Here is a 13976-nt window from a genome sequence, read left to right as displayed (position 1 = left end):
AAACTTTATCCTTGCAGTCCGGCACGCTATTGCTCTCTGCGATCCTCGACAGAGGATTTGCTAAACATGGAGGAGATGGCTAGCATGTCTCCGCCACCTGCTCATTCCCTCTCACCCAAGGGTGATGACGAGGTGGTGTCCAAAAAGACTTTCCCAGGCCGGGGGGAGGTTCCGGAGATCATCGGGGTGACGGCCGAGGACGACTCCTAGGACGCCGGACACATGGGGGAAAAAACCCCCATGGGGACTGGTGATGGGGCCCGAGTTTCCTTCGGCCCTCAGTTGGATACCCTTCCGGAGATCTACACGGCTCCGGGGTCCAACGAACGGCATTCCCCGCGACAAGGGAGTGTGCCTGTTCCACCGGTGACCTCTGTCCAGCCAGAGGCATCGGACAATCTGCTGGAGGCGCTACGAGGCGCCTCTATCATGGATGAACATCGTGTCCTTATGGACACGGTAGTAGAGAAGGTTCAGATCGTTAAAAGCGGACTGACCGAAGCCTGCACTAGCCTTCTAACAGGCTTTGAGGTAAGTAATGTGATTGTAGGAAAAGTATCACAGTGTAGACAGTAGCCCCTGATACTCTGTTTGGTGTTCGGAAAGAAAAGCCGAACAGAGGATCAAAAAATCGCAGGAGTCTAACGTGAGTTGTCTATGTGAATAAGCAGGTATCCCTGCAGGCTGCCACTGCTCATGCTGCGGAGGTCTCAGGACTGAAGGAGAAACTAGAGCGGGCCGAGGAGGAGCTCGGCCGTGTGAAGAAGCAGTTGGAGGATAGCCAAGGTATGCAACAACTTGGAGGTACATTTCGAACAAATGAATAGTCCAACCTGTCTAAAATGTCGTAAACTTTATTAGGGGCCACGGTCCAGGTGGAAACCCTGAAGAAGGTGCTAGCCGAGGCTGAGGACAAAGTGGCCAAAGAGCGTGTCTCGCGCGCGAAGCACAAGGCCCGGGTTGGCGAGGCGCAGCAACAGCTCCAGGGCGCGATAGAGAGATTTGAGGCCCTGGAGCACGATTGTAAGGCGCAAGAGTCCGAATTGATGAAGGCTCGTCAGAGCGCTCAGGATGCGCGAGCCGAAGCCCAGAGCGCCCTCCAGGAAATCGAGATGGCCAAGAAGATTGCGGCGGGTAAGTTCTTCACCATGCGGAGCGGGCGTGTAGAAGCAACGTCCCTTGTAATTATCCTGAATTTTGGCTTTCCAGGGGCATTTACAGGTCTGCCGCACGGTGCGTCGGATGCGGCCGTGCATTATAGAGCCGAGGAAGGGATGTCTACGGAGAAGCTGTTCTGGTCCCAATATCTGGGATCCAAACATCTGGTGCCCTTCAGCAACCAGCTAAAGCAGTTGGTCGAGCTGCACAGGTTGGCAGAGCTAACCATGAGGGACTTTATAGTCCGGCTGTGGCCTGCCGATCGAATGCCTGGCAGCTACTTCAGACTTGTGCAACGGCTTGTGAGTGCCTGTACGCGGCTCGAAGCCGTGAAGCGGTCGGTCTGTATTGAAGGTGCGCGCATGGCCTTTGCCCGGGTCAAGACGTATTGGGCGAAGCTGGATGCCAAGAAGCTGATGACCGACCGCCAGAGGGCAAGGAGCATCGGCGACCCGAGCATTATTTTGATGGTGTCCTGGAGGGGTCCCGCCTTGCGGCGGAGCAATGTTCGAAGGATATTATATTCCCGTAAGAACATGTGTATTATCTTGCCCTGTAATATGGAACAAAGATGTTATGTAGTATAATGTATATGATTTTGAAATTTTACCTCCTGTGCGGCTGTTTGTTAAATCTGAGGGATGACCAGTCGTCGGCTTCTACACCCACGTAGATAGTACGGGGGTGTTCGGGATAAATCTAAACACTCTTTACTCCACATTCTGGTCCTTAAAGGAGGTGTTTAGCGCAGCGAACAAGGCCATCAGACTATGCGGCCTTTACCGCCCCCACTTAGCCATAGGAGTTTGACAGTTAATAAAGTCGACAAAGCCCCTGGTGTCCGGAAGGCCGAATTAGGGGCGCTATACACGCCTAATCGGAAGAACCGATTCTTCGCAAGAAGCGGGAAAAATCTCCAACGATTTGGAACCTCACGAACAGCTGACCGGCTCTCGCCGCATCATGACAGTCAGTTTTCGGCTTTCTCTACTGAGGTGCTCACCCGGAAGAACCGGGACACAATCGCAGTAGTTCTCCCTTTACTACCCTAGCCGATATAGCGGAACGTAAGGTAGTAAGCACAGGAGCCGGGCAACCCAACTATTGACCAAAGACATGATTCGCAGCCGATGCATATAATGTTATAAGTTCGGGGTGCCGAACTGTACTGTAAAAGTGTTCGGACTTTTATTGCCGTGATGCGGGTGTGATTAAGCCCATGGTGTATTAGTACGTACCATGGTGTACGTGTGCAGTGAGTAATAAGTACTGAGGTGAGGGAACATAAAAAATGAAGTAATGGGCTGACGCCACTATTTATTCACCGTTGTTATGTAATCGGTACGTCAAGGCGTACTTTGTACAAGTAATGCGATAAGCAAGTAAGGCTATTGAAAATGCCGTAACCAAGGGTGAGCTGCATGCGGGTATGTAAAACAAGTAGATGAATCGTTTATTAGAAACCACCTGGGGGTTCTTTTGTACGCCAGAGCTCCTTGCTTCCTTGGAGTGTTCTGCAAGCAGGTCGTCCGTATAGCCCTTGAAAAGAGAAGAAGACCTGCACAAAGAAAAAGCAGAAGCGTGCGAATCCCAGGGTCTATCAAGCCGTACTGTGGATTGCGAGCGAGTTGTGCCTCCGTCAGTACTCATGAGTGCATAGCTTATGTGCCCGCGGTATTAATACCATTGCCTCGTCTAGGCTGGGACGGAGGCCGAATTTTGCTAGTTTGGCCCGTGACGAGCCGAGCTGTCCTGCTGCAGTGTAGTCTGGACCCTCTTAATGGTGTCCAGGGGCTCGGCAACCGGATTGTAGTGTTTCTTGAGAAGGCCACGCTGTACTTCTGCTGCTAGGGCGGTAGTGTGCTGCTCTGTACGGAGGGAGCGTTACGTGTTTCCATTTACTGTAATGACGCCACGTGGGCCGGGCATCTTGAGCTTGAGAAAAGCATAATGTGGCACCGCGTTGAATCTACCGAATGCGGTTCGTCCGAGCAGTGCGTGATAGCCGCTGCGAAATGGGACGATATCGAAGGTTAGTTCTTCGCTTTGGAAGTTATCCGAGGAACCGAATACTTCTTCCAGCGTTATTGAGCCCGTACAATGGGCCTCTACGCCTGGTATGACTCCTTTAAAGGTAGTCTTCGTGGGCTTGACTCGTGAAGGGTCAACACTCATTTTACGTACTGTGTCCTGATAGAGCAGGTTGAGGCTGCTACCACCGTCCATTAGGACTCAAGTCAGGTGAAATCCGTCGGTGATTGGGTCGAGGACCAGTGTGGTTGAACCGCCATGCCGGATGCTAGTCGGATGGTCACGGCGGTCGAAGGTGATCGGGGATGATGACCACGGATTGAATTTCGGGGCGACGGGCTCTATCGTGTAGACGTCCCTGAGTGCGTGCCTACGCTCTCTTTTTGGTATATGTGTAGCGTATATCATGTTCACCGTTTTGACTTGATGGGGAAATTGTTGGAAATATGCCCTAGAGGCAATAATAAATTGGTTATTATTATATTTCCTTGTTCATGTTAATCGTTTATTATCCATGCTAGAATTGTATTGATAGGAAACTCAGATACATGTGTGGATACATAGACAACACCATGTCCCTAGTAAGCCTCTAGTTGACTAGCTCGTTGATCAATAGATAGTCATGGTTTCCTGACTATGGACATTGGATGTCATTGATAATGGGATCACATCATTAGGAGAATGATGTGATGGACAAGACCCAATCCTAAGCATAGCACAAAAGATCGTGTAGTTCGTTTGCTAGAGCTTTTCCAATGTCAAGTATCTTTTCCTTCGACCATGAGATCGTGCAACTCCCGGATGCCGTAGGAGTGCTTTGGGTGTACCAAACGTCACAACGTAACTGGGTGACTATAAAGGTGCACTACGGGTATCTCCGAAAGTGTCTGTTGGGTTGGCACGGATCGAGACTGGGATTTGTCACTCCATATGACGGAGAGGTATCTCTGGGCCCACTCGGTAATGCATCATCATAATGAGCTCAATGTGACTAAGGAGTTAGCCACGGGATCATGCATTGCGGTACGAGTAAAGTGACTTGCCGGTAACAGGATTGAACAAGGTATTGGGATACCGACGATCGAATCTCGGGCAAGTAACGTACCGATTGGCACAGGGAATTGTATACGGGATTGATTGAATCCTCGACATCACGGTTCATCCGATGAGATCATCGTGGAACATGTGGGAGCCAACATGGGTATCCAGATCCCGCTGTTGGTTATTGACCGGAGAGGCGTCTCGGTCATGTCTGCATGTCTCCCGAACCCGTAGGGTCTACACACTTAAGGTTCGGTGACGCTAGGGTTGTAGAGATATTAGTATGCGGAAACCCGAAAGCTGTTCGGAGTCCCGGATGAGATCCCGGACGTCACGAGGAGTTCCGGAATGGTCCGGAGGTGAAGAATTATATATAGAAAGTCCAGTTTCGGCCACCGGGAAACTTTCGGGGGTTATCGGTATTGTACCGGGACCACCGGAAGGGTCCCGGGGGTCCACCGGGTGGGGCCACCTATCCCGGAGGGCCCCATGGGCTGAAGTGGGAAGGGAACCAGCCCTTAGTGGGCTGGGGCGCCCCCCCCCCCTTGGGCCTCCCCCTGCGCCTAGGGTTGGAAACCCTAGGGGTGGGGGGCGCCCCACTTGGCTTGGGGGGGGGCAGCCACCCCCCTTCCACCTTGGCTGCCGCCCCCCTTGGAGATCTGATCTCCCAGGGCCGGCGCCCCCCCAGGGGTCCCTATATATAGTGGGGGGGGAGGGCAGTAGGATGACAGCCCCTGGCGCCTCCCTCTCCCCCTCCAACACCTCTCCCTCTCGCAGAAGCTTGGCGAAGCCCTGCCGAGATCCCCGCTACTTCCACCACCACGCCGTCGTGCTGCTGGATCTCCATCAACCTCTCCTTCCCCCTTGCTGGATCAAGAAGGAGGAGACGTCGCTGCTCCGTACGTGTGTTGAACGTGGAGGTGCCGTCCGTTCGGCACTCGGTCATCGGTGATTTGGATCACGACGAGTACGACTCCATCAACCCCGTTCACTTGAACGCTTCCGCTCGCGATCTACAAGGGTATGTAGATGCACTCCGTTCCCCTCGTTGCTAGTATACTCCATAGATGGATCTTGGTGATGCCTAGGAAATTTTAAAATTCTGCTTCGATCCCCAACAGTGGTATCAGAGTCAGGTTTATGCGTAGTTACTATGCACGAGTAGAACACAAAGCAGTTGTGGGCGTAGATGTTGCCAATTCTTCTTGCCGCTACTAGTCTTATCTTGTTTCGGCGGTATTGTGGGATGAAGCGGCCCGGACCGACCTTACACGTACGCTTACGTGAGACAGGTTCCACCGACTGACATGCACTAGTTGCATAAGGTGGCTAGCGGGTGTCTGTCTCTCCCACTTTAGTCGGAACGGATTCGATGAAAAGGGTCCTTATGAAGGGTGAATAGAAATTGGCATATCACGATGTGGTTTTACGTAGGTAAGAAATGTTCTTGCTAGAAACCTATAGAAGCCACATAAAAAATTTGCAACAACAATTAGAGGACGTCTAACTTGTTTTTGCAGCATGTGCTATGTGATGTGATATGGCCAGAAGATGTGATGAATGATATATGTGATGTATGAGATTGATCATATTCTTGTAATAGGAATCACGACTTGCATGTCGATGAGTATGACAACCGGCAGGAGCCATAGGAGTTGTCTTTATTTTTTGTATGACCTGCGTGTCATTGAATAACGCCATGTAAATTACTTTACTTTATTGCTAAGCGCGTTAGCCATAGAAGTAGAAGTAATCATTGGCGTGACAACTTCATGAAGACACGATGATGGAGATCATGATGATGGAGATCATGGTGTCATGCCGGTGACGAAGGTGATCATGCCGCGCCTCAAAGATGGAGATCAAAGGCGCAAGATGATATTGGCCATATCACGTCACCTTATGATTTGCATGTGATGTTTGTCATGTTTACATCTTATTTGCTTAGAACGACGGTAGCATAAATAAGATGATCCCTCACTAAAATTTCAAGAGACGTGTTCCCCCTAACTGTGCACCGTTGCGAAGGTTCGTTGTTTTGAAGCACCACGTGATGATCGGGTGTGATAGATTCTAACGTTCGAATACAACGGGTGTTGACAAGCCTTGCATGTACAGACATGGCCTCGGAACACATGCGAAACACTTAGGTTGACTTGACGAGCCTAGCATGTACAGACATGGCCTCGGAACACAAGAGACTGAAAGGTCAAACATGAGTCGTATAGCAGATACGATCAACATGGAGATGTTCACCGATGATGACTAGTCCGTCTCACGTGATGATCGGACACGGCCTAGTTTGACTCGGATCATGTATCACTTAGATGACTAGAGGGATATCTATCTGAGTGGGAGTTCATTAATCAGATGAACTCAATTATCATGAACATAGTCAAAAGGTCTTTGCAAATTATGTCATAGCTTACGCTTTAGCTCTACTGTTTAAGATATGTTCCTAGAGAAAATTTAGTTGAAAGTTGGTAGTAGCAATTATGCAGACTGGGTCCGTAAACTGAGGATTGTCCTCATTGCTGCACAGAAGGCTTATGTCCTTAATACACTGCTCGGTGTGCTGAACCTCAGCGTCGTCTGTAGATGTTGCGAGACATCTGACATACACATTTTGATGACTACGTGATAGTTCAGTGCGTAATGCTAACGGTTTAGAATTGTGGCACCAAAGACGTTTTGAAACGTCGCAGAACATATGAGATATTCCGAAGACTGAAATTGGGATTTCAGACTAGTGCCCACGTCAAGAGGTATGAGACCTCTGAAAACTTTCTTAAGCCTGCAAACTAAGGGAGAAGAACTCAATTGTTGAGCATGTGCTCAGATTGTCTGAGTACCACAATCGCTTGAATCGAGTGGGAGTTAATCTTCCAGATGAGATACTGATGGTTCTCCATAGTCACTGCCACCAAGCTATTAGAGCTTCGTGATGAACTATAACATATCGGGGATAGACATGATGATCCTTGAGCAACTCGCGATGTTTGACACCGCGAAAATAGAAATCAAGAAGGAGCATAAATTGTTGATGGTTAGTAAAACCACTAGTTTCTAGAAGGGCAAGGGCAAAAGGGATACTTCATGAAACAGCAAATCATTTGCTGCTCTAGTGAAAAATCCCAAGGTTGAACCCAAACCCGAAACTAAGTGCTCCTGTAAAGAGGGGAACGGTCACTGAAGCAGAACTACCCTAGATACTTGGTAGATGAGAAGGCAGGCAAGGTCGACCGAAGTATATTGGATATACATTATATGAATGTGTACTTTACTATTACTCCTAGCAGCACCAGGGTATTAGATACCGGTTCGGTTGCTAAGTGTTAGTAACTCGAAATAAAATTTGCGGAATAAATGGAGACTAGCTAAAGGTGAGATGACGATGTGTTGGAAGTGTTTCCAAGGTTGATGTGATCAAGCATCGCATGCTCCCTCTACCATCGAGATTGGTGTTAAACCTAAATAATTGTTATTTGGTGTTGAGCATAAACATGATTGGATTATGTTTATCGCAATACGGTTATTCACTTAAGGAGAATAATGGTTACTCTGTTTATTTGAATAATGCCTTCAATGGTCTTGCACCTAAAATGAATCTCGATCGTAGTGATACACATGTTCATGCCAAAAGATATAAGATAGTAATGATAGTACCACATACTTGTCGCACTGCCACTTGAGTCATATTGGTATAAAACGCATGAAGAAGCTCCATGTAGATGGATCTTTGGACTCACTTTTTTGAAAAGATTGAGACATGTGAACCATGTCTATTGGTATATATGCATGAAGAAACTCCATGCAGATGGATCGTTTGGACTCACTTGATTTTGAATCACTTGAGACATGCAAATCATACCACATGGGCAAGATGACTGAAAGACCTCATTTTCAGTAAGATGGAACAAGAAAGCAACTTGTTGGAAGTAATACATTTTGATGTGTGCAGTCCAATGAGTGCTGAGGCACGCAGTGGATATCGATATGTTCTTACTTCACAGATGATTTGAGTAGATGCTGAGAATATTTGCTTGATGAAACACAAGTCTAAATTATTGAAAGGTTCAAGTAATTTCAAAGTGAAGTTGAAGATCGTCGTAACAAGAGGATAAAAATGTCTATGATATGATCATAGAGATATCTGAGTTACGAGTTTGGCACACAATTAAGACATTGTGGAAAGTGTTTCACAATTAATACCGCCTGGAACACCACAGTGTGATGGTGTGTCCGAACATCATAACTGCACCCTATTGGATATGGTGCATACCATGATGTCTCTTATCGAATTACCACTATCGTTTATGGGTTAGGCATTAGAGACAACCGCATTCACTTTAAATAGGGCACCACGCAATTCCGTTGAGACGACACCATTTAGAGAAACCTAAGTTGTCGTTTCTTAAAGGTTTGGGGCTGCGACGCTTATGTGAAAAAGTTTCAGGCTGATAAGCTCGAACCCAAAGCGGATAAATGCATCTTCATAGAATACCCAAAACAGTTTGGTATACCTCCTACATATCTGGAAGCAAAAGTAATTGCTTCTAGAAACGGGTCCTCTCTCGAGGAAAAGTTTCTCTCGAAAGAATTGAGTGGGAGGATGGTGGAGACTTGATAAGGTTATTGAACCGTCACTTCAACTAGTGTGTAGCAGGGCACAGGAAGTTGTTCCTGTGGCACCTACACCAATTGAAGTGGAAGCTTATGATAGTGATCATGAAACTTCGGATCAAGTCACTACCAAACCTCGTAGGTCGACAAGGATATGTACTACTCCTGAGTGGTACGGTAATCCTGTCTTAGATATCATGTTGTTAGACAATACTGAACCTACGAGCTATGGAGAAGCGATGGTGGGCCCATATTCCGACAAATGGTTAGAAGCCATGAAATCCGAGATAGGATCCATGTATCAGAACAAAGCATGGACTTTGGTGAACTTGCCCGATGATCGGCAAGCCATTGAGATAAATTGATCTTTAAGAAGAAGACGGACGTGGACGGTAAGATTACCGTCTATGAAGCTCGACTTGTGGCAAAGAGTGTTTTCACAAGTTCAAGGAGTTGACTACGATGAGATTTTCTCATCCGTAGCGATGCTTAAGTCCGTCGGAATCATGTTAGCATTAGCTGCATTTATGAAATCTGGCAGATGGATGTCAAAACAAGTTTCCTTACCAGTTTTCGTAAGGAAAGGTTGTATGTGATACAATCAGAAAGGTTTTGTCGATCCTAAGGATGCTAAAAGGTATGCTAGCTCCAGCGATCCTTCCATGGATTAGAGCAAGCATCTCGAAGTCAGAATATACGCTTTGATGGAGTGATCAAAGTTTTGGGTTTATACAAAGTTTGTTAGAAACTTGTATTTACAATAAAGTGAGTGGGAGCGCTACAACATTTCTGATAAGTATATGTGAATGACATATTGTTGATCCGAAATGATGTAAAATTTCTGGAAAGCATAAAGGGTTGTTTGAAAGGAGTTTTTCAAAGGAAGACCTGGATAAAGCTGCTTACATATTGGGCATCAAGATCTATAGAGATAGATCAAGACGTCTGATGATACTTTCAAAGAACGCACACCTTGACATGATTTTGAAAGAGTTCAAAATAGATCAGCAAAGAAGGAGTTCTTGGCTGTGTTACAGGGTGTGAGTATTGAGTAAGACTCAAGACCTGACCACAGCAGAATAGAGAGAAAGGACGAAGGTCGTCCCCTATGCTTTAGACGTAGGCTCTACAGTATGCTATGCTGTGTACCGCACATGAACTGTGCCTTGCCATGAGTTGGTCAAGGGGTACAATAGTGATCCGGGAATGGATCACATGACAGCGGTCGAACTTGTCCTTAGTATCTAGTGGACTAAGGAATTTTCTCGATTATGGAGGTGAAAAGGAGTTCGTCGTAAAGGGTTACGTCGATGCGAACGTTGACACTAATCCGGATGACTCTGAGTAGTAAACCGGATTCGTATAGTAGAGCAGTTATTTGAAATGGCTCCAAGTAGCGCGTGGTAGCAACCACAAGATGACATAGATATTCATAAAGCACACACGGATCTGAAAGGTTTAGACCCGTTGATTAATAGCCTCTCTCACAAGCATAACATGATCAAACCATAACTCATTGAGTGTTAATCACATAATGATGTGAACTAGATTGTTGACTCTAGTAAACTCTTTGGATGTTGGTCACATGGTGATGTGACCTGTGAGTGTTAATCACATGGTGATGTGAACTAGATTATTGACTCTAGTGCAAGTGGGAGACTGTTGGAAATATGCCCTAGAGGCAATAATAAATTGGTTATTATTATATTAACTTGTTCATGATAATCGTTTATTATCCATGCTAGAATTGTATTGATAGGAAACTCAGATACATGTGTGGATACATAGACAACACCATGTCCCTAGTAAGCCTCTAGTTGACTAGCTCGTTGATCAACAGATAGTCATGGTTTCCTGACTATGGACATTGGATGTCATTGATAACGGGATCACATCATTAGGAGAATGATGTGATGGACAAGACCCAATCCTAAGCATAGCACAAAAGATCGTGTAGTTCGTTTGCTAGAGCTTTTCCAATGTCAAGTATCTTTTACTTAGACCATGAGATCGTGCAACTCCCGGATGCCGTAGAGTGCTTTGGGTGTACCAAACGTCACAACGTAACTAGGTGACTATAAAGGTGCACTACGGGTATCTCCAAAAGTGTCTGTTGGGTTGGCACGGATCGAGACTGGGATTTGTCACTCCGTATGACGGAGAGGTATCTCTGGGCCCACTCGGTAATGCATCATCATAATGAGCTCAATGTGACTACGGAGTTAGCCACAGGATCATGCATTACGGTACGAGTAAAGTGACTTGCCGGTAACGGGATTGAACAAGGTATTGGGATACCGACGATCGAAACTCGGGCAAGTAACGTACCGATTGACAAAGGGAATTGTATACGGGATTGATTGAATCCTCGACATCGTGGTTCATCCGATGAGATCATCGTGGAACATGTGGGAGCCAACATGGGTATCCAGATCCAGCTGTTGGTTATTGACCGGAGAGGCGTCTCGGTCATGTCTGCATGTCTCCCGAACCCGTAGGGTCTACACACTTAAGGTTCGGTGACGCTAGGGTTGTAGAGATATTAGTATGCGGAAACCCGAAAGTTGTTCGGAGTCCTGGATGAGATCCCGGACGTCACGAGGAGTTCCGGAATGGCCGGAGGTGAAGAATTATATATAGGAAGTCCAGTTTCGCCCACCGGGAAAGTTTCGGGGGTTATCGGTATTGTACCGGGACCACCGAAAGGGTCCCGAGGGTCCACCGGGTGGGGCCACCTATCCCGGAGGGCCCCATGGGCTGAAGTGGGAAGGGAACCAGCCCTTAGTGGGCTGGGGTGCCCCCCTTGGGCCTCCCCCTACGCCTAGGGTTGGAAACCCTAGGGGTGGGGGCGCCCCACTTGGCTTGGGGGGGAAGCCACCCCCCTTCCCCCTTGGCCGCCGCCCCCCCTTGGAGATCTGATCTCCCAGGGCCGGCACCCCCCAGGGGTCCCTATATATAGTGGGGGGAGGGAGGGCAGCAGGATGACAGCCCCTGGCGCCTCCCTCTCCCCCTCCAACACCTCTCCCTCTCGCAGAAGCTTGGCGAAGCCCTGCCGAGATCCCCGCTACTTCCACCACCACGCCGTCGTGCTGCTGGATCTCCATCGAACTCTCCTTCCCCCTTGCTAGATCAAGAAGGAGGAGACGTCGCTGCTCCGTACGTGTGTTGAACGCGGAGGTGCCGTCCGTTCGGCACTCGGTCATCGGTGATTTGGATCACGACGAGTACGACTCCATCAACCCCGTTCACTTGAACGCTTCCGCTCGCGATCTACAAGGGTATGTAGATGCACTCCTTTCCCCTCGTTGCTAGTATACTCCATAGATGGATCTTGGTGATGCGTAGGAAATTTTAAAATTCTGCTTCGATCCCCAACAGAAATTTCTTTTGCCCCCCGGTGTTCTGCTGCCGGGGCTCTTCGTTGTCGTCCTCGCTCTGTGATTCCCCTTCTTTGCTTCTGCTATTTACTTTGCTGGCTTGTTTAAAGACCCAGCAATCTCTGTTATTATGGCTGGCTGGTTTGTCCGGGGTACCATGTATTTGGCAAGGACGATCGAGTATGCGGTCCAAGCTGGATGGTTTTCCGCTGCTCCTTTTATAGGGCTTTTTTCGTTGGCCGGACTTAGAGCCACTGAATCCGGCATGAACTGTTGTGTCATCAGTGTTATTGCCATTGCTTCAGCGTTTGTTTCTGTTGCGCCGGAGCTTGCGGGTGCTATTTCTGGCCTCGGAGGGACTTATTTTGTTGGCCGTATTTGTACTGCGGGCCAGCCAACTATCTTCTCCCACGCAAAGGCGGGTCATAAGTGCCGTCAGGGCTGCCATGGACCTCCGTTTTTCTTGGCCGAGGTGGCGGACAAGCCATTCATCCCGGATACTATGCTTAAAGGCCGCTAGGGCTTCGGCATCCGGACAGTCGACGATCTGGCTCTTCTTGGTTAGGAACCTGGTCCAGAATTTTCTGGCTGATTCTCCAGGTTGTTGAACTATGTGGCTTAAATCATCAGTGTCTGGTGGCCGGACATAGGTTCCTTCGAAGTTGTCCAGAAAAGCTTCTTCCAAGTCCTCCCAGCTGCCGATAGAATTTTCAGGCAGGCTGTTAAGCCAATGCCGAGCTGGTCCCTTGAGCTTTAGTGGGAGGTATTTAATGGCGTGGAGGTCATCTCCTCGAGCCATATGGATGTGAAGAATGAAATCCTCGATCCATACTGCAGGATCGGTTGCGCCGTCATATGATTCGATATTGACGGGCTTGAACCCCTCGGGGAATTCGTGATCCAGTACTTCATCTGTGAAGCAGAGAGGGTGTGCGGCGCCTCTGTACCGGGCCGCATCGCGGCGTAGCTCTGATGGAGTTCGTCTGTGGCATTCGGCCCGGGCGTGGCTAGGTTTGTCACGTCCGAATAGGTAGCCATCGTCGTGCCTTGGGGCACGGCCTCACGATCCATAGACCGATCTTGTATGTCCTGCTCTACTGTCGAATTCCTGCCGGAGATCGTATGTATGATCCTGAGCTGGTCTATCCCTGTTTTTGCGAGGCGGTGGGGCAGGCTACTGTTTGGCCTTAGTTGCCGTTTTATCCCGACCGCTGGGTGGCCGGTCCGGTGCTTTGTGTCGACCACGTGGTGGTCGGTCCGCATTGCGCGAGGGAGGTATGGGATCTGGTGCCTCCTCATCAAACGGATTAAGCAGTTTGTGTTTTGGGTAGCTCTTCGTTGGGCGCTTGAGGCCGTATTCTTCAGCTGTCAGGACATCAGTCCATCTGTCGACGAGCAGGTCTTATTCAGCTTGAAGCTGCTGCTGTTTCTTTTTCAGGCTCCTTGCAGTGGCTATGAGCAGAAGCTTAAAGTGATCCTGCTCCAGAGGGTCCTCCGGCACGATGAAGTCTTTGTTGCCGAGGCTTGTATCCTCCTCGGAGGGTGGATGGTAACTATCATCCTCCGAATTATCTTCTATGGCCTGTTCATTAGGGTTGTCTTGCCTGTTTTCGTGTTCTTCCTGTTCGGATGCAGCGGCGACAGGGTCTTCATTGTTTTCGGCGTCGCCGGGAGTACCATTTTCTCCGGTGCCAGTGTTGCCATCCTGTGAGCGACGAGGCTTAGAACGGCGTTTGGGGCGCCGGT

General features: G+C 48.5%; 1 protein-coding gene across 1 annotated transcript; it reads left to right on the top strand.

The window, feature by feature from the left end:
* The first annotated feature begins 240 nt into the window (after positions 1–240).
* Positions 241–3009, top strand: LOC141040610 (uncharacterized). The gene is made up of 5 exons (XM_073506720.1): positions 241–531; positions 726–786; positions 862–959; positions 1029–1460; positions 2950–3009. The coding sequence occupies exons 1-5, from the start codon at positions 241–243 to the stop codon at positions 3007–3009; spliced, it is 942 nt and encodes a 313-aa protein (XP_073362821.1).
* Positions 3010–13976: the final 10967 nt, after the last annotated feature.

The sequence above is a fragment of the Aegilops tauschii genome, chromosome 2 (genome assembly GCF_002575655.3).
Source record: "Aegilops tauschii subsp. strangulata cultivar AL8/78 chromosome 2, Aet v6.0, whole genome shotgun sequence".
NCBI lineage: Eukaryota > Viridiplantae > Streptophyta > Magnoliopsida > Poales > Poaceae > Aegilops > Aegilops tauschii.
Note: the sequence above shows the minus strand (reverse complement) of the source record. Positions and strands in the feature narration are given on the sequence as shown.

Coding starts and splice junctions, on each gene's coding strand:
- LOC141040610 (XM_073506720.1), top strand. CDS start 241: ATGGGGACTGGTGATGGGGCCCGAGTTTCCTTCGGCCCTCAGTTGGAT. Junction 532..725: donor GCCTTCTAACAGGCTTTGAG/GTAAGTAATGTG, acceptor GGACTGAAGGAG/AAACTAGAGCGGGCCGAGGA. Junction 787..861: donor GCAGTTGGAGGATAGCCAAG/GTATGCAACAAC, acceptor AAACTTTATTAG/GGGCCACGGTCCAGGTGGAA.